Here is a 22501-nt window from a genome sequence, read left to right as displayed (position 1 = left end):
TCCAATAATGGTGTACTTGGATTGGGCTCGAAAAGAGTTTTCCAACGATATATTATAAGCCCAATTCCGATGAATAATGAGAAAGTTATGGCCAAAATACTAAGTTGGGTTCGAAACAAGTTTTATATACGGCCCAATGATCTAGTGGAGGGCCCATTAATTATTATTCCTAAAATCATTAGGATTGACTTTAATTTTCTGGAATAATCTAGAAGATTCTCTTAAGTTCTAGTGGAATTAGGATTAATAATTATATTTTTAGAAAAATAAAGAATTTTATTTGGAATAAAACAAGTGTTTTAAAAAAGATTAAATTTGATTTTAAAAGATAAGTACAGACTTTAATTAATCTAATTTAATTAGATTAAGGATTCCGTACGGATTTTAGAAAATGTGTTCTCCATCGCAAAACGACAGAACCCATCGAGCGGCGACGGACTCTATCGCGATGCGACAGAAGCAGTTTTACTCCGAATCGAATTAGATCTTTTCAATCATTGTTTCGGGACTATTTTCTTTATAAATAGGGTCGATATTCCTCGTTTTTCAATCATCAACAAGCTTGATCATCAACGATCATCCAATTCTAATTCTCTTCTCTCTCGTAAGCCATAGCTTATTCTTTCTCCCTCTTTCCAAGCCTAGCCTTTTTCAAACACAATATCACATTCACGAGTTCTAGACACACCTAGCCAAGTTTGAATTTGCCTTCGCCCTAGACGTGAAAGGTTGATAATTTTTAAGGGTTTGGTCCCAAATCCCTATTTCAATTATTTAAATTAATTGTTTGATTTAATATTTTCATTGAAGTTACTAACGTGTGTATTGTTTTGATAAAAAGAGATACGAGGCAACAAAGTAAGTTATTTAAATCGCTCATCTTGTTAGTATCATGCTTGATTGAGATTATTATTATGATGATGATGATGATTTATTGTATCAATATATTTATATGTTGCTTGATATATTATTGTTATTGCTTGATTACGCCATCTCTTGCAGGTTTAAAAGGAATTTGTACTTGTAATCACGCTTAATAATCTTATTTAGGCTAATATGATTTTAATTCAAGTGATCACCAATAATAGATTTGTTTGTGCATTAATTGGGCTGCACCCGCAAACCAAGATAGAGAGACTCCACTTCATAAGTCCAAAGAAGAATTCATTCTAAAGCCATATGACAATAGAAAGAGTAGCCTCTTAGCTTTATAAAGAGTTTAACTCTCTCTTCTTTTCTCAATGTGGGACACTTATATGTGTTATTAGATAGGATATACTTCAATTGTACAACTATTTATAGTGTTATAAGAGAATAACTCTAATACAATCTCTATGATTGACAAGAATCAAATAATATAATAAGTGATTACAAAAGTAATATTGAGGATCAAAGATGTATAATTACACAACATAATATCTTGTTATACAAAGATAAAAGAATTTAATAATAATATTGATATCAAGAGATATTCTCTTGATGTCTCTAATAGTAAATTCATAAATGATATTCTCACATTGAGACTAATTAAACAAAACCCCATATGATTTTGATTTATTAGTAACAATATAAGTTAAGTTCGTTGAAAATAATTCATAAGTTCAGTAAAAAAAAAAAAAAAAGAATTAAGTTAAATAAAAATACTTAAAGATTAGAGAATAGTGCCTTACACAATACTTTACTCCTTTCAACTCACATCTTAAAACTATATGTGAATCACACCAATGCACTTTAAAAAATAAAAAGGAGTATGTTTATTTGAAAGAATACTCTTATATGTGGCTAGTCACACGGTGTGGCCACATTGATTTATAAGAGTAATCTTTATTTATATGTTTGGGTAACCTCATTTTTTTATAAGAGTAACCTCATGTAGTCTATAAAAGTAACTCAAATTCATTATATGAGTAAAATCAAGTAATTTAAAAATAAGTAACCTCATTTGTTCATTTGAGTAACCCCTATTTTTTCGTTTTAAAAAACGAAATAATAATTCTATTTATTTAAGAAAGTAACCCCTTATTCTCATTTTAAGTAACCTATATATGTTACGGTAATCCCATTTGATCTTCACCGTAACCCCCTATTACTTAATTAATTGCCTTATATGTGATTATGTGAAATGGCCACATCATGTGGCTAGCCACATATAAGACTTTGTGTTATTAGAATAAAACACTCCATCAAAACAAAATCTTGTTTGAGTTCTTTCTTATCCAAATAGTCGGAAGAAAAAAGATTTAATTTTTATACTAGTAGCGCAATAGGAAGCTAGGAGGGTTTTAGCAAATTCAACTAAAATATATGTCGTCTATCTTGAAATTCTTGTAAATTTGATATAATTATATTTTTATTACACTATCTTCCCCAAAAATACTAAGATGAAATTTTTAAATGATTTATCTCGTAAATTAGCACAATTATATTGTTCTTTTTTTTGGACGAAACAATTACATTGTAATTTGAATAATTAAGGAGGAGTAATTTTTATAATTTCAAACAATGTCTGATCTAACATTACTAAAATATCATGAAATTGCACTTTAGTACCCCTTAGCATGGATGCAAAAGTTCATTCACACCAACCATTATGTAAATTGTAATACAACTTACCTTCTTAAGGAGTCATGCCACTCTTAATTGTATACAAATTGAGGAGAAAAAGAGGTAGAAAGACCACATGTAGACTTTTACAAGTTGTTGACCACTTGTAGACCGCATGAAGAGTTTACAAGGCATCGCAAAATGTTTGATTGACCTCATCTTTGAAGAGGATGGTCATGTTTCAAAGCAGTACGTCTGTGCCTCATCCAAAAGTGGTTTTGGGAGATTTTAGAAGCATTGCACATTCGTGCCTAGACGAGTGTGAGTGTATACTTGGAGATTACGTGCGTAGGCCATTTGCGACTATGAAACTCATGCCTATACAACTATTGCTGAGAGGGCGTTTACGTGATTTTGTTTTTATTTTAGAGATTACTATCTAATTTCCTGAGGGTTATTCTTGGCCTCGTGATTTTCATTATCAATTTGTAATTAATATTTCTTTTAAGGGAAATAAAACTATTCTTCTCGCTTGCCTGCAGCCCTATAGACATAACATAAATTTATGTTACATGTGTTCTTTGTTGATTTCGCTTATCTTTCTTGCATCTGTTATAACACATGTTTGAACCTAATTTGTAACCTTTATTATCAAGCTATATCGTGGAAGTAATACTACTCCATCAATTTCAAAAATAAATGCCCCGCTTTGACTGGACACATATCCTAATAATTTCTTTAATTGTTACTTCCTCTATTTCATGATGTTAGTCTCATATGAAATCTTTTGACTATTAAAAATACTCCATAAGAGGAAATCTTGTAAATTTCTCTCTATATATAAGAACAAAATGAAATCTAGTATAATTTATCTTGGTGAGTACAATATTAAAATCTATTTTTTATAATTTTTGTTAGTATTAAATATATTTACGATCAAAGAGTTGCGTCGATATAGTAAATAGAATTAGGGTCTGTTCAGTTCATATTATTTTCAGTTCAGTTCAGCTCTAATAATTTAAGTTGAGTTCAGTTCAGTTCAGCTCTAATAAATTCAGTTTAGTTTAGTTCAGTCAATCAGAACAAGCCCTTAGGATTATGAAACGGAGGAAAACTATAAGTATTAAATTTAAATAATTGATGTTTAAAAGCTATTGAAACGATAAAACAAATGCCTACATGACTATATACTTTTTTTTTATGTCTAAATTATTAAATTTGATCAAAATGGATTATGTGAATAACATAAAATTCAATAAGAACATAAAAAAAAACTTTTTTTTCCAAAAACTTCATATCACCTTTTTTTTTTATACTTTTTTTTTTCCACGCAATATATCACCTTATTCAAGGTAAAGAAAACAAGTGTTCTAAATGGTCGACGAATGGGAGCACCTTAATTCAAGAGTGGATTATTAAATCCATAAAATTAATGGCTATCAAGACTTCCCAAGTCACCACCCCATTAATGATATTCACAAAAGGCCAATAACAAATCAACTTCAACCTCTAAAATAAAAGAATGGGTGTTCCATCAAAAAAAATTAAGAAATCATTTTCCAAATACACAACTGACAACCCATATTTTGTCACTGTCAATATGACTCTACCTCCTCTTTCGGTGTGCAAAAAACAGAGGAAGATCACCCTATAGCTATTAAGATACTACACCCCACTCCTCCAATTTTCTCTCTCCTCAATACACCTTTTTTTCTCTCTCTAACCTTCTTCAACCCCCCTTCAACTTATCTATCAGTCAACTTCTTAAATTCACAACTTGAGCCCACGTCAAAGGAGAGGAGAGTTTGATCACATACATATAAGCTCAACGAGGCTTCATCGTAAACTGATTTTTATTTAGGTATGTATCATACATACGAGTACAATATATTACATTGGTTTTTTTTTTCCCTTTTTTTAAAATTTGGCTCGTTTACAAGATTGAATCTTACTTTCAATCTTTTCTTTTATTTATTAATTTTTTTTTTTTTTTGGGGATTAAAGGGAAAAAGAATTAAAGGTGGATTCTTTTTCTGTTCTTTTTAGTACAGACAAACATTGAATGTTGTTGCCCAACTTTTACGACTATTTCTCTAGTTGAATTGTAATTTAAAGTTGTTTTCTCATCTTGCTGCTTTTTCATGGGAACTTTCTGCAAAATCATACAAGTAAAAGGGTAGTATTACATAATCGTGTTAATGTTAATGTACACAATAATCAATATCTTGATTTTGGATCGTTTTAATTTTTTCATTAATAGTCACGTTGAGAATGTAATTTCAACTAACAATTTTTTTTTTTTTTTTTTGTTTTTATTCTTCTTCAACAACAATTTCATAGTTTAATATGGTTCGATTGTATTATAATAATTATATGCATTATAATATGCATAGGGCAATAAACAAAGGAGTTGGCCAGTTGGGTGTCGGATGGAATTAATGGTAGCATAATTAAATTTATTTAGTCTTTCTTTGTGCATGTAGTCACGTGAAAAGATTTTTTCTTTATTTCCTTACTAACTTATTTGAATTGTGTTTTTAATTATTTGATTGTAATTTATTTAATAATTGCTTGTAAAATATGGTAAATTATATCATGCACCCAAAAAGCCGAAAGTATGTAGCGTAATGACGAATTAATATATGTGCACATGACAAGCCTGAATGATATGTATTGAGAGGCATTATAAATGCACGATTCACATATTCATGTAATATTAGTAAGAAAATAACAATTGATTCCTCATATGATCATTTGACGGTTTTTTTTTTTTTTTTTTGAGTTTTACACGTTAAATATGACTTATAATAAATTATTAAATTAGACTCGCTAGCATAGGTTGTGTTAATATTTTGGTAAGGAGAAGGGACCCATTAGAAGTGGAAATTATTTTTTAAAGTAAGCTTGATCAAGATCAATCGAAGTGGGAGCGAGGCCACTATTCTTTAATCTCATCCTTCTTATAAATATTTAAAAAATAAAATAAAATAAAATAAAAAACAGTTTTACAAAAGTAGCTTAATTCTACACGTCTAGACTTATTTGGACTAGTCTTAATAATTTATTTACAAGTCTTTAATAGTATAGTTACTAAATTCATGAACATTGGATCTGATCCACTAATGTGCACGTTCATCTATTTCAAGCTATAGTTTTTGAAGTTGACAATTTTATAATTTACACTTTGGATCTGCTAATCTCAATTATAGTATTTTTGTATTAATATAATCATAACTATAATCCATTGGATGATCTTAATTAGGAGTCTATGACCTTTAAATTGTACTTGTACATTGTACTAGTTAGCTTCTTTACGACGAAACTACAATCTTAATCCACAATACTAGGCCTAATTTTTGGGACGTATGCATAACTTGTTAGAGACTTATACATATTCTTTATCTACTAACGCGATTAATTGTTTGCTGGGAAGAAACTAGCTTACATAAGATGAAGGTAATGTATTGGTTTAGCTTGTTTAGAAGAATAATGTGATGGGAAATGTTATCTAGGTAGGTTGATTAATCAACGAAGTTATTAGCTTATACTAGTATAAATTTGGCTGGATAAAGTTGGCAAATAAAAATAAGCTGATTTGTACCAATTCATTGGTTGCAGTTGATGGCTTCAGCTCTGTGTGATTATTCGTGGACATCATCACCTTCCAATGGCCATATGCACAGTTCTTTCGATATCAGGAAATCAGAAAAAAGTCCAGCCAAAACTTTACCAGTGCTGGAAACTCCAATCTCTTCCTCATTACAAAGCAATATTCCTGCTCCACCTCCCCTGCCAAAATTGATCATTGCAAAAAGGAGTCATCGAGAGGAGTCACAGGAGTTTTGTGGCATTCCAAAAGAAACAAGAGATATGTGGGATAATCTCTTCGAGGAAGGTTATGCAGCTGATGTTTATCTCATTACTGAAGACAGTGGAACTGTTCCTGCACATTTCTGCGTTCTGGTAACTGCTATGAACTTTTCTATTTACCCTGTATTTTTCAATTGTGATGCAGGATTTTGGCCTAAAACCGAGTAAAATCAAGAAAATCGTGTTAGAAGGCCTGGCCTAATAATTCATCTCGTCTTTGTGTAGAGCATTGCATCACCTGTTCTGGGGAAGTACCTTCAGGATTCCAAACTTAAGGATGGTGTTCGATATGTCAAGATTCCTGGAGTACCTAATGGAGCTGTCTGTGCTTTTATCCGTTTCTTGTACTCCTCTTGGTATGTCTTCATACTTTTCTCATTGTTCACGGGTAACTCGAATCACTTAACAAATTTTCAATGAATAAATCTCTTTCTTTCACAGAATATACTAGCTCATACAAAGTGATTGAATATACTCAAAACCACTTTGACACTATAAAGAAAAATATACTGACAAAACCAACAGATTGTACTAGTATTCTGTTTTGGAGAATCTCCTTCACAAAGTGATTGAACTTTCAGCATATTATGTAATTTCAATTTGTTCATACATTATTATTCATTATTCTGTGCAATCTATACGACCAACTGTTTCATATCCTTAACAGTTCTTGTATTCGTCTTGTTTTGTCTTTGGATTCTCTTTCTGAGGAAGTATATACTAAACGATTTCTCTGTTTTCTTGTTGCAGCTATGAAGAAGAGGATATGAAGAAGTTTGTACTCCACTTATTGGTTCTGTCACATTCTTTTGTTGTTCCCTTATTAAAACGAGTCTGTATGCGGTATCTAGAGAACAGCTGGCTGAACACGGAAAATGTAATAGATGTGCTCCAATTAGCAAGGCAGTGTGATGCACCCAGGCTAACCTTCATATGTATCCGCATGGTCGTGAGACACTTCAAAACTGTTGCCTCCACTGAAGGATGGAAGGTCATGAGGCATGTTAATCCTGCACTCGAACAAGAGCTTTTAGAAGCTGTTGTTGAAGCAGATTCTGTGAGTAAACCTTCTGCATCCTTTGATTATACTGTCAATCATCGTTCTCTATTCGAGGTTTCATAGGCATGCAATTTACAATTTACAATTTACACCAGCTTCAGCAGTCTAACAATAATAAATATAAATGTTTCAACAAACATAGGCAGTTGCTGATATATTGTGTTATTCATGATACTGTTTTTCTTCGTAGAGAAAGCAAGAGAGACAGAATAAGATGGAAGAGAAAAAGGTATACTTACGACTGCACAAGGCAATCGAAGCCCTGCTTCATATATGCAAGGATGGTTGTAGCACAATAGGACCTCGAGACAAGATGCTAAAAGGCGGTGAAGTTTCTTGTGGTTTCCCAGCATGCAAGGGGGTTGAAATGTTAGTCCGCCATTTTTTCATTTGCAAGACTAGAGTTCCAGGCGGGTGTGTTCAGTGCAAGCGTATGTGGCAGCTTCTAGAACTTCATTCGCGCATGTGTGATGTTCCTGAATCTTGCAATGTTCCTCTCTGTAGGTAAGCAAGGGTTGTCTTAATTTCTTAGGAATTAGAGTTATCTTTAAGGAAAAGCTCCGACTAAACCTTTTTCTTCCTCCTTTTCAGGCACTTCAAGGAAAAAGTGAGGCAACAAAGTAAGAAAGATGAGGCAAAGTGGAAGCTATTGGTAAGAAAAGTGATAGAAGCAAAGAACTCGAATCATTTCGCTGCTAGGTTCTCGGGTTCTTCTTGACCATGTTAACCTCAATGTGAATTGGGAAGACAGTATATGTATACGCCTCCATGTATTAGTAGTGAGGCAAATTAGAGTTATTCAGTAACTCATGAATAACAACACATCAATGGAATTAGCTTTTTCTCCAAACTAAGGGGATATTCTAATGTAAATCTCTGAAAGATGTAGATACAAATAATACCTAGATTTCGATTTTTCCTCTGTATGACAAACTTTGCTAAATCATACCGTAGAGGAAACAGCAATATGCTGCTTAATTAGCTGTCATTTTTATCAAGAACACAGCTATGATTATAGGAATGTGCTTTTGGACCTTTTTAGATAATTTTTTAAAGGTAGGAAAAAGGTCCTATCAAGTTGAAATCTCGCACAAGTTAACCCACCAAGGATTAGTGAGCAAGACTCTTTAAGAATTGGAAAATCCAAAGAGACCTTATTGGGATTTGATCCCTTAGCCGGCTATTGGCAATATAACAAGTACAGTAGGTGCGTTTGCACAGAACCTCAAATTAGGGAGGGCTTTAATTTATTCAAGTTAATTTATGATTTTTTTTTTAAACACAATTTGCTTCTCTTTAAATTCAACTTTAGTTTTGTCTTACCGAGGTAAAAGAGTAACAATGAAATTAAGCGCATCAATTTTGATCACTCATCCATGTTCAATTATCCAAACAATTATAGTTAGAAAAAAGAAGATTTATGGTCATTGGAGAGTATTAGAGAATAATCACAAAGCAAACATCCCGGCTTCCAAAATAGTTGACGTGGCCCTATTTGATCCTATAACATCATGTGAGACACAAATCTTTTAACTAGGCCAAGTCTTGTTTGATAATGTGATTTTGCACTTGTCTAGCCTAAGAACATGACAAAAGTATAGTAAGAATGTAAAATATTGCTGGTGCCAAAACTTGATGTATGTATTCAAACAAAGGAGCATAATTGTGGCAAGAAAAAGGACACTGAGTCTGTGATGGCATAACTTATGGACCAATATATTTAGATCCAAATATCCAATAGACCTGACCGAACCCAACACAAACTTCCTCGAAAAAAAAAAAACAATCAGAGCTGACTTCAAATTCTGAAATTCCTCAAAAAAAAATTGCATCAAAAAGCAATCCCATCCAGTAGAAGATAGGCATAAAATTACTTTACTTGAAAGCCAAGTAAGGAAATTATTTGGAATTCATATTTAAAGTCTTTCCATTTGTCTTCATTTCTTCAAGATAAATTTTTGCCAATATCTTCATTAAAAGCTCCAGTTCATACATACTGAAAACAAAGTAACAACTCACTTACTCCTGTTCTCAAGCTGAGCAATAAATCAATTCTGTTCAGGAAAAAACTGTGCAGCAAAATAAGGCCCCATGTTCTTCCACGCTCATTTGGATTAGAACAGCCACATGCCCACGTCCAAATATGCAAAAACAAAATTGAATTAACTGATGATTGTAAATGGCATGCTAACAATTAACTCTTCACGTCGATGTGCTTGTTACATACAATTATCTAGAATGAGAAGAAAACCAGGTTCAGTCACCAGTTAAAAAGCTTCTGCCCCAATCTAGATCTTTAAAGTCTATACTTCAATGTCAGAATAACAACAGCACGAATTCAGATTGCTCCAACAAATTTGCAGCCCAGAACTAAGCTCCATCAGCAAGTGTCCTCTTTGTTGTACTGATATATAACACTGCATTGGGAAAAAGGATCAGTTGGGAGCAGCATAATACGAGTATAGAAATACAGCAACTAACAATTAAAATTGAAGCAAACAGAGCAGTTGCCAGCAATTACCATTGTTCCCACGGATAAATGCATCACCATATTTATTTTTCAGCTGACCGTTAACATACTCTTCTGTTTGCTCCATTGCAATGTTCATGTATCCGTCCAGGCATGCTAAAATACCTGCATATACAAATTACTTGAAATAAGACAGTTTCAAAGCCCAAATTGATCGGACCAATGTACTTCTTCAGCATACAGGATTACTGGAATACCTTGACTTAACTGAATTTTGCTTATTACATAGACAACTTCTCTCATCTAATCTTCTTTTGTATGAGTTATTATCACTACCCTACCTACAATTCCGTTCTGAACCCATTAAAATAAAACCCCTTAAGTACCCCAATTTTCAGTGATTATTTGTAGCAAAATATCATGACAATTATTCAGTATTAAACTTCCTGAAAATGCCAACATGATCAAGCCTGGAAAGCCAAAGGAATTGCAGTAAAAAAAATAACCTATTTGGCTATTCCACAAAAGATAATGATAAATACATAATAATATTCAAGAGAAAAAAGTCAAAACCTTGAGGATCTATGAAACTTCAAGTCTAGACCGTTAAATGATTTTCAACTTGTTAAAAAACCTTATATAACATCCACTAAGGTGAAAACACCACACTTTTCATAGCTATAACCAAGCAACCAAAACCATATTGTGTCCCAACTTCACAGTCAGTCCATCAAGCAGCCAACAGCACAATTTGTCCTAAAGTTCAGAAACTCAAACAATAATGACTCTAGATTTGCAAATACCTTATCAATATTATTATACTGACTGTAATATGACACCATACAGCATCAGAATGAAAACAATGAGCTATTGTGGCCAATTTCTGCAAAATCTTCTTTTAAAATACTACGTATACATCACTACATTGACTTTGTCAAAGTCATGAACTAAATTTCACTAATCAAATAAGCCTGATAAAAACTATTCCAACAAGATCCTGGATTGCAAATTACATGAATTAAACTTCTGATATTTGGCACAAGAGTAGAAAGCATTCAAATTCAGAAATATTACTTAAATATATATCCCCCACTCCCTCTCATCTTCTAGCCTCTCTAAAGGTGGCTAAAATTTGGTGTCTGCATCAGCAGGGGCAGAAAATACCCAGCAAAAGAAGTGCCATGTGCCCCTCCAAGCTATATTCCCCTTAGTTTTCAACCAAGACCATGAATAAGTAATTGTTCTAGTACATTGGTAACACGTGCACCATCTACGGCATGTCTGACAAAACTCTGACTGAGTGTGACAACTGACAAGTCGTAAGACATCATTGTCACAATGTAAATTACAAGGTCTGACTGTGTGTGTGCGCGCGCGACTGTGCGTGTGTGTGTAAGTGAGATATTTCTACGGCGTCTGAAAACTATGACTTTGAGTGTGACAGCTGAGATTATGTTAGAAAACAAGATAGGAAAAGGATATCACATTTGGTGACTTCATTTAGCCCCCTAAATTCTTTTATAAAGTTAATGAGATTATATATTAGTTGTGCCTTCCTTATATGTCACAAAACTACAAGTCAGGATCCCACATAACCCAGTGCACATCATAGATTTCTAAATTTGATGAGGAAACCCAGTAATCTCCTTGGTCAAGAAAAACTACAAAGATATACATATAAAATATGAAACCATTTACTCAATTTTCAAAATAATGCAAAGCATCTGCTGACTATTTCATTTTAAAGACCTGGATTATTGGAAAGTGAGGGAGAGCTAATTCCCAACATTGTATTCATAACATGAAAATTTGTCAAAATACCCAAGAGAAAAATGCATATGACTATATGAGATCATCCGCATGTGAATAAAAAAGTCAGTTGATAACTTTGAATTCCCATCAAGAAAAATCAAAACTTTTTTGATTGATTTTGGTTTGAAATCCCTATTAATCAGCATCCCAGCAAAATGCCGGCTAGTTACGTAAAGATTAAATTCAAAACAAGAAATCCTTTACAATAAAATACATATGATCATGACCTCCATAAACCAATATCTACCAACAACACATAAACTTCACTATTTACCCACAAATGCCAAAGTGAGAATAAAACCATTTCTATACAGATCAAGTGCCAAATTTGAACTTTTTTTGCTCAATGTGTGCAGAGTAACTAGGACGACTTCCAATTTAAATGAGCTTATGGGCTATAACACCACACAAACTTAAAGGCTGTACTATCATACAAAAACATGATCATCCAAACATCAAACAGGTACTATTAATCAAACTGACTTCCTAAATGAGAAAACATAGGAAAAGTAAAGAAGTGGCCAGCTCTCTCTTTCATTTTATCCACTACAATTTCCCATCAAATCTACCTTTCTCTATCTTTAGAGTATCGATCTACCCACTAGCTTCAATCATAATAAAATTTTCAAAATAATACCAACATAGATATTCTAGCACAAAATGTTTCAAAAATTACAAAATTGTATGTGTGATTCATTAGTAACAAGTCCAAGTCCGAAAAATCAGATCAAGGGACTTTCCCCTCTTAATAACCTATGATAACAGCCATCCCTTGAACAGGTAATAAATTTGCATATGGTAAAGTTGGGAGCACAAAAGAATTCCTGACTTGGGGGATTTCCAACTATATTGGGAATTTTACAAGCAATAGATAGTTACATTTGATTTCAATACAGAATAATTCTGCACGAGTCAATTGCAAACATCTCAAAAACACAATATCTGTTATGTCGTTTTCTTGATAATAATATTTAAAATTCTTCCAATAGGTCTAACTATCCTTCTGACCAAGGCATTCATCAGGTGGACAATTAGAATAATTTAAAGCTCTGGTCTCTGGATGTAAGTACTGGGCTATTTGTTTTGAGAATATAACATTGAAGGTTAAAGATATTTAGGGACTATGAAAGCAAATGCAGTCAGATGAAAGGCATAGAGCCATTGACAAACCATCAAAGTTATATCCCATCTGAGTAATAGACTACTGAGGTGCTTAAAAAGCTTCATCATATGCATAAAATGTTGCTTCCTTTCTCTTCACACTTATACTCTGAGCCACACAAAGTATATCCTCAATTACTGAGTGTAACTGTTTAAGAGCTTGTTTGGTAATGCTATATTTTATTTTATTTTATTTTTTTGTTGGAAACGAATTCAATTAAACCAATACTGTAACCGATGGTTTGGTTAGAGGGTTTAGGTAACGATCACCATTACCATTTTTTTTTTTTTTTAACAAAAGAGAAAGAAATATAATGGTTTCCACCAATTTGTTACCTCTCTGTAATTTGAGGTAATAAATACCCTTCCTCAAACATAAAGTGATTCCTTCCCCCCTCTTATTTCTTTCCTTTCCATTTCCAACATTTGTACAAAGCGTAATGGACAACAAAGAAGGCAAAAAAAGCCCATAATATAAAATCCCTCAGTATTCAGATCTCTACACACTAGCTCACACCGCCAGCTACAGACACACTAGAACACCCATTCAGGTTTCGCAACCGAAACCTCAAATCAACACTTGTTCTTGAGTCAAAGTGAATGCAATAAAAGTGTAAAATTATCAACAACAAATATTGAAGTCCAATTTACTGAATTTCTAATAAACAATAACAAAATCAACAAAAGCGCGTTGAACTAACCAAGTGATTCATATATTTAGGAAAAAATCAAATGAAAAAAAAAAGGACAGAATTAGGGCAAATTACCACGATAATCAACACCAGAATTAAGCTTCACAACAACAGGACGACCGCGAATTGATTTGAGAAAATCTGCAGGAGTTTTAGTATTGCCAGTCGCTTTTTCTCCTCCAGTACTCATCTTAATTCACACTAAGTAGCTAAATGCAAGACATACAGAACAAAATCAAAATAAAAAAAATTAGGGTTCGTAATTGTTTGAAACGGGGAAAATTACAGATTAAATTATAATTATCAGATTAAAAAGAATGAATTCATGAAATTAAGGAAAAATTGAAGAAAATGGGGATTGGAGAAGAGTACCTGAGTGAGAAATTGAAAGTGTGGAATTGTCGGAGGAGAGAGAAATAGAGGAGAAGGAAGGTGTGAAGCCAACAGCCAAAGAGAAGAGGGACGACAAAACCCGCGAAAAGCCCTAAAAACACTTTCAAGTGGTAAATCACTAAATCCACTACCTTTAACTCTTTAAAAAAACAATTAAAAAAAAAAGTAAACAATTAGTTAGGTTCTCTTCCACTTAAAAAAAATGTAGTTTAGTAAAAAATCAGCCACATTAAATAATTAGGTCATATTCTCATCAGATTATTTTTAGTTCAGTTCAATTTAGCTCTATTAAGTTCAGTTCACTTCAGCTCAATTCAGTCAATGAGAATAGGCCCGTAATATAACAAATAATGCGTAAAGTTAATTTCAATTCAGTAAAAATAATTTAAGTTTAGTAAAAATAATTCTCGGTTCAACAAAGCAAGGCCTTATGTTCTGCAAAAAACACTCATAATCATAATATGTATCAAATACAAATTTCCGTCAAAAAAAGGTATCAAATACAAATTAAAATTACCCTTAAATATGTTAAAGTTACTATAAAAATTGTTAAAATAACCTATAGATTGACCGTTTTTCAATACAATTAACTAAAGTTTGTCTTATACAAAACTTATTGTATATGCTTTATTTGCTTATAAATCTCAAAAGATTGGCAAAGATAATTATGTAAATAGTGTAAAAATTTAAGTGATGCAATTGAAAAGAACGAAGAATAAGTTTGGATACATTTTGCTCCAAATTTGAGCCAATCTAAATTAGAATTAAAAATAAAAAATAAAAAAAAATAAAAAAAAAAAAAATAAACAATTATATCCAAATATGTAGTTTGCCCATTGACTTAGAATCAAACTAAAACAACCCTTTAAAAACAAACAATCAAACTAAAACAATTAAATCAAACTTTGGATAGGATCTGAGTCATATTCATATTATTAAGCTTACATCGACTCTCGTAGCTAAAGGTTTGTTCAAATTTTTACGTAATTATCTTTAGCGTCATATATTTTCATTATGGTGTGATTTATATCGGAGTAAAAATTTTAATTCTCCACTTGGATTGTAGCGTTTGGTTGAAATCAAGTCGCTTTCAATGCTATAAAAGTTTGATTTGGATTGAAGTTTAGTTAGGCAATGTTGAAATCAAAGTGATTGGATTAGTGATCAGGTTGCTCATGTAATAAAAATCTACCTGTTACGGAAACAATATAATTAAATACTCTTATACATAGTATATTCTCTTTTGCCATACCTATATATTCGATTTTAAGTTTGGGGAAAACTGCAGTTTCATCTTATCCGTTCGAGAGCTGTTGCGGGGAGGGGGGACTATTAATTAAGATCTACATATTCTTTTTTATAGTATTTTTATGTTACTCTAAAGGCTTGTTCACATTTTATTGAACTTAGCTGAATAGAGCTGAAATGAATATTTTATGAGAGAAGGAAATTAGGAGCTGAAATGGACTACACTGAACTAAGTTGCACTGAACCGGTTGGAGCTGAACTGAACTGAAATTAAGCTGAAGTGAACAGGCCCTACATACACCAAAGTCACCAATAACACATGTTTTTCTCCAAAACTCTTTGCATGTTCTTTTAATTAATATTAGAATCATTAGATAACTGTCAACTTAACTTTGCGTTGAAATAGCCTAAACATAACTAACGTATGATATAGATTAGCCAACAATATTTTGACACATTTGGAAAAGAAAGAAGGAAAATTCCCGACTCAACTCCATAAAAAAAACCTACATAACTCTAAAGTGAAATCATATCAAGACGATAAGCTTAAAAGCGATTAATAGTCTTAACATACACGACATGTTTACAAATCATCATGCCCTACCTGAACACACCCAATTAATCACTATTGTGACAAGTCTAGGCGATCACTTCCTCGGTCTCCTTTTGTTTGCGGCTTTGTGCTTTTACAAACTAAGGGCCTGTTCTCCTTGAATGAGCTGAGCTGAGCTGAATTGAACTAAATATTTTATGAGAGAAGAAGCCAAAGAAAACAAGCCCTAACCACCAATAAAAGTAAAAACAACTAACCCCAACAATTGAAAGAGTAATAGGTAGACCCTTTCTCTCTCTAACCCTCGTCCCTATCCCTTCACCGCTTCCACCGTCCCCTTTTTCCCAGCCACTGCTCGCCGGCGACTGGCGCGGCTCGCCTAGCCGTCGCCGGCGAGCTCAGTCCTCTCGTCTATCTCCCTTTTAATTTTTGTTTTTTCGGGTTTGTTGGTGAAGATTACAGGGTTCCCCTTCGGTGGTGGTGGCAATAAGATTGGGGTTTCCTTTAGTCGCCATATTCTCTTTTTTTTCTGGTATGGTTTTTAGTTTTGTGTAATTAAAGGGAAGCCTAGTGATTTAGTTTTCTGCTTACCTTTGGTGTCTTCATCTGTTTTGTTTAAGTCTTCATGGCTAGTTTTGAGGAACTAAGGGGTATGTTGTGTATTTCCCATGTTGAAGAAAATGATGTCTCTTCTCATGAGTTAGAACTTTCAGTTGGGCAGTTGGAAAATCCTTTTCAGATTCTCAATTTTGTTAAGAAATTAAAGGATGAGGGAAACATGTTCTACAAGCAAAATCAAATGGGGTCTGCTATTGCAAAATACTCTCTTGCTCTTAAATTGTTGTCATTTGCTTCGGTCTATAGTGAAGAGGATAAATTGATGATTTCGGGCACTACTGTGTCCCTTAATCCGAACTTGGGTGCTTGCTTCATCAAGGTAAAAGACTATGATAGAGTGGGTCAATTATGTTCAGCAGTTTTGTGTTTTGATACTACTAATGTGAAAGCTTACTATAGAAGGGCGATTGTCGCATTAGGGCTCACTAAACCAACCTTAGCTTTCATGGACCTTGCACAAGCCCTTAAAATAGATCCTAATAATAGCGAGTCCCAACAAAAACTAAAAGAGGTGATATCCTTATTGGGTTGGTCTCCGGATTTTGTTGATGAGGCACTAGCAGTAACAAGGAAAGATGAGAAGTTTAGAGATTATGTTCGTTGTGGGAAGGAAGATAATGGTAGGAAGTTGGGAAAAAAAGGGAAAAGAAAGGAAGGTGATGGTCGTGAAGATGGTCAGGTTCGTAGGTGTTCAAGTGTAAAAGACAACACCAAAATGGAAAAGGACGTTAGTGGCAATTCTTTGGATTTGGAGGGTAAATTCAACCCTACCAACCAAGATCTTAGGCCCAACGTTATTGATAACAATTGTGTTTTGAAAGGCACTTCAAAAACAAAAAACCCTAATCCGACATGGTCAAGTTTTCGGTTCTCAAGCCGGAAGCGAAATGATTCCTATTTGCGTCTCACTCCAACAATGTATAGAGCGATTTCCAAAGGGCGAACAATACAATACTTTTGTTCTCGCCAAAAGAATTTCATTACCATCCGAGTAGCCAATCCTTTAAAAAAGATGGATAGTGGTGGAACTCAAAAAGTTTCTCCACCAATGGAGTTTAGTCACCCCCCTGTGGAAGGGCACGATAGGTGTGAAACAACTCCAGATTTGATGCAAGAAGATTCATCCATAGGTATGGCAAGTCACGAATCATCATGTGAAGTTGCGTCGATACTCCTACCAGTTTCGCCTGTTTCTTCCCCTCTGCAGACTCCCGTTCGCTCAAGAACTTCCTCCTCTGAAATATTGCTGGGTTTTGTCTCGTCTTCCCGTCTCAGGTTTAGAAGGAAATATGCCACTCTGCAAAATAGGTCTCCAGCATGTTTTACTAACTCTTTGTTTTGCAGGTTAAGCGATTCTAAAAGAATAGCATCATGTCCCACCGAGTACACTTGTTTCCTAAACGTAAGAAGTCATATGGTCCGACCCCCAATGTTCTATCGTGTAATTCCGCTTTCTTTACTTAGTTTAGGTTGTAATCATACTTTTCATTAATAGTATTCTTTGTCAAAAAAAAAAAAAAAAATAAAAAAAAAAAAAAAAAAAAAAACCTAACCCCAACAAACGAGATAAAAAGACGCTTTGCAAAAACCTACTTGGAGGTGGAAACTGGAAATAGCCAAATCGGATAAGTAAATAAATAACCAAAAAATAAGTACTTGTATTTGTCTTGTTTTGTTTTGTGTTGTCTTCGATTTGAAGCTCACAAAAAAAAAAAAAAAAAAAAAAAACCAAGGAATAGCTGCGCAAAACTCACCTCATCTTTTTTGCAGTCCTAGTCTTTCTTTCTCTCTCTCTCTCTAGATCTTTCTGATTCCTCCAATTCTCCAAGGTACGTCCTTTATTCTTTCTTTATTAACAATTTACCCTCTTTATTGTAATTTCTTCATTCTTTTTGTTCAATTTTTACCTTTTCAAATTTAAATTAATCATCAAATTTGGTGTTTTTTTAATGTTTACGTGATTCTTTTGGGTTAATTTTGAGGGTTTATCGGTAAGAATTCGTGGGTCAATTTTTCCAATGTCAAGTTTTAATTTTTTTTTGGTATTTAGGGTTATTATTAATTTGTTTTTGGGTGTTGACGCAGCCATGAAATTTACGCATTAGGGTTTTCGCATTACGACTTATAGATAACGTATCCATTTAGGTTGAAGGGTTTAAATTATTTTCTGTTTTATGATTTTGTCTTAATATTTGAAGGGGTATCATAAATATGATTTCAAATTAATTTGCGTTTTGGTTGGTATGAAAGACTGCTTTATGGAAATATGAAATTTGTTAAATTCATAATTTTATAGTAATGTTTGAATGAATATTAATGGTTTGTAATATGAATGTTTGCAGTTATTGGGTTTGTAGCAAAAATCACCTGAGAAATTTTTTAGGTTCTGATTGTAAGAGAAGTGACGGAATAACAGAGAAGAGTGTTATCCAGTCGAATCGGATCGAATAACTCATTGATAAAAAATCATGGAGAGTGAGCTGGTAATATTGTTCGAGGCCGCCAAGAAGGCGGCAGACGCGGCAGCAGCGGAAGATATTGGCTCTGCCGATGACGAAGCTCGTTGCCTTGCAGCCTTGAAGGAGCTTAAGGATTTCCCTGTCAATTATCAGCTTCTTGTTTCTACTCAGGTTTGTTCTAATTTTATATGTTTCTTTCCTTCTGTTTCATTAATTAATAATTAGAGCAGTAAAATATGATCTTTATCTTGGGTATGAAGTTTGTCGTTACCAAGTGGCGTCGAAGTTTGTATCTCTTAGTCACAGTTATCCTGTTAGCAATTATCTTCTACACGAATGACCGAGACATTACTTTTAATGACGTGCCTAATTCTTAACTAGTGTTGAATGAACTCTGGGAACTTAACTTTAAAAATGGTAAATAAAAGAAAAGGATAAATCTTTCTCGTTGGCCTATCAGGATATCTAAGATACGCTACCGGTTTAACTGTGAGTATAGGCTGAAACATCGCCTTTTGAGGGATTATTATTATGTTTTTCCCATTTTTGGATAGTAAGGATAAGGAAGGGTTTTGGGAGTATCAGAAGTTTCCTATAATGTGAAATTTGGATATTATTTATCATTTAGGATTTTATTGACTAATTGTTTGAATTTGAACAGATAATTACTGCAGCATAGAATAACCTACGTAGACAATTGATATATTTTCACAGCTATATCCCCTCAAAAATAGTGTTGTAGTGTTTTTCATCCATGCATAAAGTGACTCAGTAGTCAAACCATTTATGGTGTCTTGAGAAGTTTTTGGAACTTGAAATTACATACTTTATGTTGCAACATGCTTTTAAGGATGATGGTTGACTAGAAAAGAATATGGATAGAGTTCATCATGAGTGGTTGTTGGACTGACAATCATTGGCAAATCATTCTTGGAAAATGAATATGGGTATTCCTTTTTTTCTTTGTTAAAACCGGGCGGAGTACTATTGAACTTATAGACCTGTTGGGTTATTGTGCTGCAGAGTTTCTGCTAATTTGCATTAAGGGCCATTGTTTTATGTTTTATGACATGCTGCCCTGCTGTTGTTTCATATGCATTTACACTGTTAGGAATCCTAGGATTATAATTTTTTTTTTTTTTTTTTTTTTTTTGGGGTGGGGAAAGAGAAATAAAGGAATGGGGTGGGGTGGGGAGAAGATTTTTTCCACCCTATTATTACTACCTTCATTTCGTATTATTTGACATAAAGTGTGAGTGGAAAGTGTCTAATAGTCTAATCGTTGCAAATAATATGAAACAAAGGTAGTATTTGTGTATCATATTAACAATTGTGTTGAGTAATGGAAGGGAAGAGACTGTTGTATAAAAGTGTTTCCCATCCATCGGACTCAAAAACTGACTGTCCAGACTGTTTCATAGCTGCTCTACCAGAATATAATACTACTCAACTAAATAAGAATCAACAAGGAAGCTGAATATCTATGTGAACCATAGTATGAACCTCACTTCCTGCAACTACTAATGCAATCTTAGTAATCTATCCTTACCATAGGTTTATAGTTTAGAATATCAAAAGCTGTTATTAAAATCAAAATTAAAGGGGAGAAAACTGAGAGAGAAGTAACAGAGGGAGAAGAAGAGTGAGGAGGAGAGACAAAATCATGACAGAGGAAAGATAGTGAGGAATGGAGAGAGAAATGATGGGGTCAGTTTATAAAGGGTAATATTGTCATGTTACAGGTTTGTAATTTTCTTGCGTATTTCCTTCCAAATCTTTCCCACCTTGAGGATCAGGATTTATAATAGAAACAGAAGACTGGAAAAGGCTCTTAGTGTTGGGACACTGTACACCGTACAATTTAGGATGCATATGTAGATTGGTTTCTCTATGAGCTACATAATGGCTTACTCCTTTGTTAGATCTTTGGCTGACATTCAAAGTTGCTTACAATATAATAGTCTATAAGGAGTATTTATAATTTTTATCGAGGTTCTTACTTATTGAGTCAATGTGCACTTAATGATCAGGTTGGAAAGCGTTTACGGCATCTTACAAAACATCCAAGAAAGAAGATTCAGAGTGTTGCAGTTGATTTGATTGAGATATGGAAAAACATAATACTTGAGGAAACATCACAGAAGAAAAATGGTGAGGTTGGTAATAATATTATGAAAGTTGAGGTTGCCAATTCTGGCAGTACCAAGAAATCAATTCCGGTCAAGGATGAAAAGAGTCCACGGGGAGGAAATGTGAAAGTCGACAAAGTTGAACAAGTTGTTTCACCCAGACCGCAAAAGCTTGCTAAGACCGAAAGAGGTCCTGTGGAAAGTAAATTTGAAAATGGTAATGCATTAAAGGTTGGGAGTGTGAGTTTAGCGGAACCTGTTAAGGTTGAGAGAACGGTAAAGCAAGAGAAGCTGGGCTCCAGTGCAAAACCAGCTGCTAATGCTCCCCCAAAGTTGCCTTCCATGGTCAAGGCTGGTGATCCCATACGTGATAAGATGCGAGAGCTTCTTTTAGATGCTCTATCCAAGGTTTCTAGTGAGGCAGATGAAAGCATTAAAGAACAAGTTGATGCTTGTGATCCAATTCGAGTGGCTGTTTCAGTGGAGTCCGTTATGTTTGATAAGTGGGGCCGTTCTAATGGTGCTCACAAGTTTAAATACCGGAGCATTGTATTTAACATCAAGGATGCTAAGAACCCAGATTTTCGTAGGAAAGTCCTTCTAGGGGATATCAAGCCTGAAAGGATTGTCAACTTGACAGCCGAAGAAATGGCCAGTGAGCAAAGACGAATAGAGAATCAAGAGATTGAAAAGAGGGCTCTTTTTGACTGTGAACGTGGTGGTCCACCAAAGGCCACAACTGACCAGTTTAGATGTGGGAGATGTGGGCAGCGCAAGACCACTTACCACCAGATGCAAACTCGTAGTGCTGATGAACCCATGACAACTTTTGTAACTTGTGTTAACTGCAATAATCATTGGAAGTTTTGCTGACCATATTTTATTGGAAAATGCTGGCATCGCCTAGCTGCTTGGCACATAGAGGTGATGATTACAACTGCATTATATATTTCAACCTTCCTGTTGCCTTTTATTGTGCAAGTATTTCTGCAGTGCTTGTGCAGTTGCCTGCTTACATTTTCGCCATCTTTGGAATTAGAGAATGAAAGTGATGTGATCTTCACTTTTATCAGTTATGTTTCTGATCAGTTTAGATGAGTTTGTAGGATTTTTTAAGTGTTACCCTTCCATTTGTTTTAGATGTTTCTTAATTGTCAGATCGGCTCTTGTAGAGCTGTAATTATTTGAACAATTACGATGGTGAAATCTATAATTTTCTTGCTTATGGCGTATGTTTACTCATGTCTGTGCTACATATTATACTAAATCTTTTTACAATAAATGAACACAATGTGCAGTTCTGTCTTTGAGCACCTCAATCAACAAGCCTCAAAGGGGCTCGCTTTAATCTCCGCCCTCCGACTTGCTAACATAATTGCTAGGGTAAAAGTACATTTACAAAATGTGTTTTCATCAATTATGATCTTAACTTATGATAGTACAGTACAATCTAATAAAGTATGAAATTTGCTTAGGTAATAATGAAAATTCT

The 22501-nt window shown here is 33.9% G+C and overlaps 3 protein-coding genes across 5 annotated transcripts; 2 read left to right on the top strand and 1 right to left on the bottom strand.

Moving 5' to 3' along the window:
• The first annotated feature begins 4209 nt into the window (after positions 1-4209).
• On the top strand, positions 4210-8508 carry LOC145581895 (BTB/POZ and TAZ domain-containing protein 3-like). Of its 3 annotated transcripts, none has more exons than XM_081638930.1 (6): positions 4210-4405; positions 6163-6507; positions 6640-6770; positions 7165-7471; positions 7665-7978; positions 8066-8507. In XM_081638930.1, exons 2-6 carry the CDS (start codon positions 6166-6168, stop codon positions 8190-8192), a joined length of 1221 nt encoding a protein of 406 aa, XP_081495056.1. In that variant the 5' UTR covers positions 4210-4405; positions 6163-6165; the 3' UTR covers positions 8193-8507. The 3 variants fall into 3 exon arrangements, with proteins under 3 accessions (XP_081495056.1, XP_081495057.1, XP_081495055.1); XM_081638931.1 differs by lacking the exon at positions 4210-4405 and adding an exon at positions 4430-4564; XM_081638929.1 differs by lacking the exon at positions 4210-4405 and adding an exon at positions 5410-6000 and having other exon boundaries at positions 8066-8508.
• A 1060-nt stretch (positions 8509-9568) lies between these two features.
• On the bottom strand, positions 9569-14120 carry LOC145581894 (sm-like protein LSM36B). Its single transcript, XM_081638928.1, has 4 exons — positions 13982-14120; positions 13685-13818; positions 9996-10109; positions 9569-9891 (listed from the first exon to the last, which is right to left on the bottom strand). Exons 2-4 carry the CDS (start codon positions 13797-13799, stop codon positions 9845-9847), a joined length of 276 nt encoding a protein of 91 aa, XP_081495054.1. The 5' UTR covers positions 13800-13818; positions 13982-14120; the 3' UTR covers positions 9569-9844.
• A 3989-nt stretch (positions 14121-18109) lies between these two features.
• On the top strand, positions 18110-22249 carry LOC145582943 (transcription elongation factor TFIIS-like). The gene is made up of 3 exons (XM_081640010.1): positions 18110-18250; positions 18764-19051; positions 20911-22249. Exons 2-3 carry the CDS (start codon positions 18890-18892, stop codon positions 21880-21882), a joined length of 1134 nt encoding a protein of 377 aa, XP_081496136.1. The 5' UTR covers positions 18110-18250; positions 18764-18889; the 3' UTR covers positions 21883-22249.
• The last annotated feature ends 252 nt before the right edge of the window (positions 22250-22501 follow it).

The sequence above is a fragment of the Chenopodium album genome, chromosome 15 (genome assembly GCF_948465745.1).
Source record: "Chenopodium album chromosome 15, dcCheAlbu1.1, whole genome shotgun sequence".
NCBI lineage: Eukaryota > Viridiplantae > Streptophyta > Magnoliopsida > Caryophyllales > Amaranthaceae > Chenopodium > Chenopodium album.
The sequence above is the reverse complement of the archived record's forward strand: the minus strand, read 5'-3'. Positions and strand labels throughout refer to the sequence as shown.

Excerpts from the sequence above, each read along its gene's own strand:
- LOC145582943 (XM_081640010.1), top strand. The coding sequence starts at position 18,890 with ATGGAGAGTGAGCTGGTAATATTGTTCGAGGCCGCCAAGAAGGCGGCA. Across the intron at positions 19,052-20,910 it reads AGCTTCTTGTTTCTACTCAG|GTTGGAAAGCGTTTACGGCA; the intron begins GTTTGTTCTAAT and ends CTTAATGATCAG.
- LOC145581895 (XM_081638929.1), top strand. Across the intron at positions 6,508-6,639 it reads CTGCACATTTCTGCGTTCTG|AGCATTGCATCACCTGTTCT; the intron begins GTAACTGCTATG and ends GTCTTTGTGTAG. Across the intron at positions 7,472-7,664 it reads CTGTTGTTGAAGCAGATTCT|AGAAAGCAAGAGAGACAGAA; the intron begins GTGAGTAAACCT and ends TTTTCTTCGTAG.
- LOC145581894 (XM_081638928.1), bottom strand. The coding sequence starts at position 13,799 with ATGAGTACTGGAGGAGAAAAAGCGACTGGCAATACTAAAACTCCTGCA. Across the intron at positions 10,110-13,684 it reads TTCTGGTGTTGATTATCGTG|GTATTTTAGCATGCCTGGAC; the intron begins GTAATTTGCCCT and ends TTGTATATGCAG. Across the intron at positions 9,892-9,995 it reads ATTTATCCGTGGGAACAATG|TGTTATATATCAGTACAACA; the intron begins GTAATTGCTGGC and ends TTCCCAATGCAG.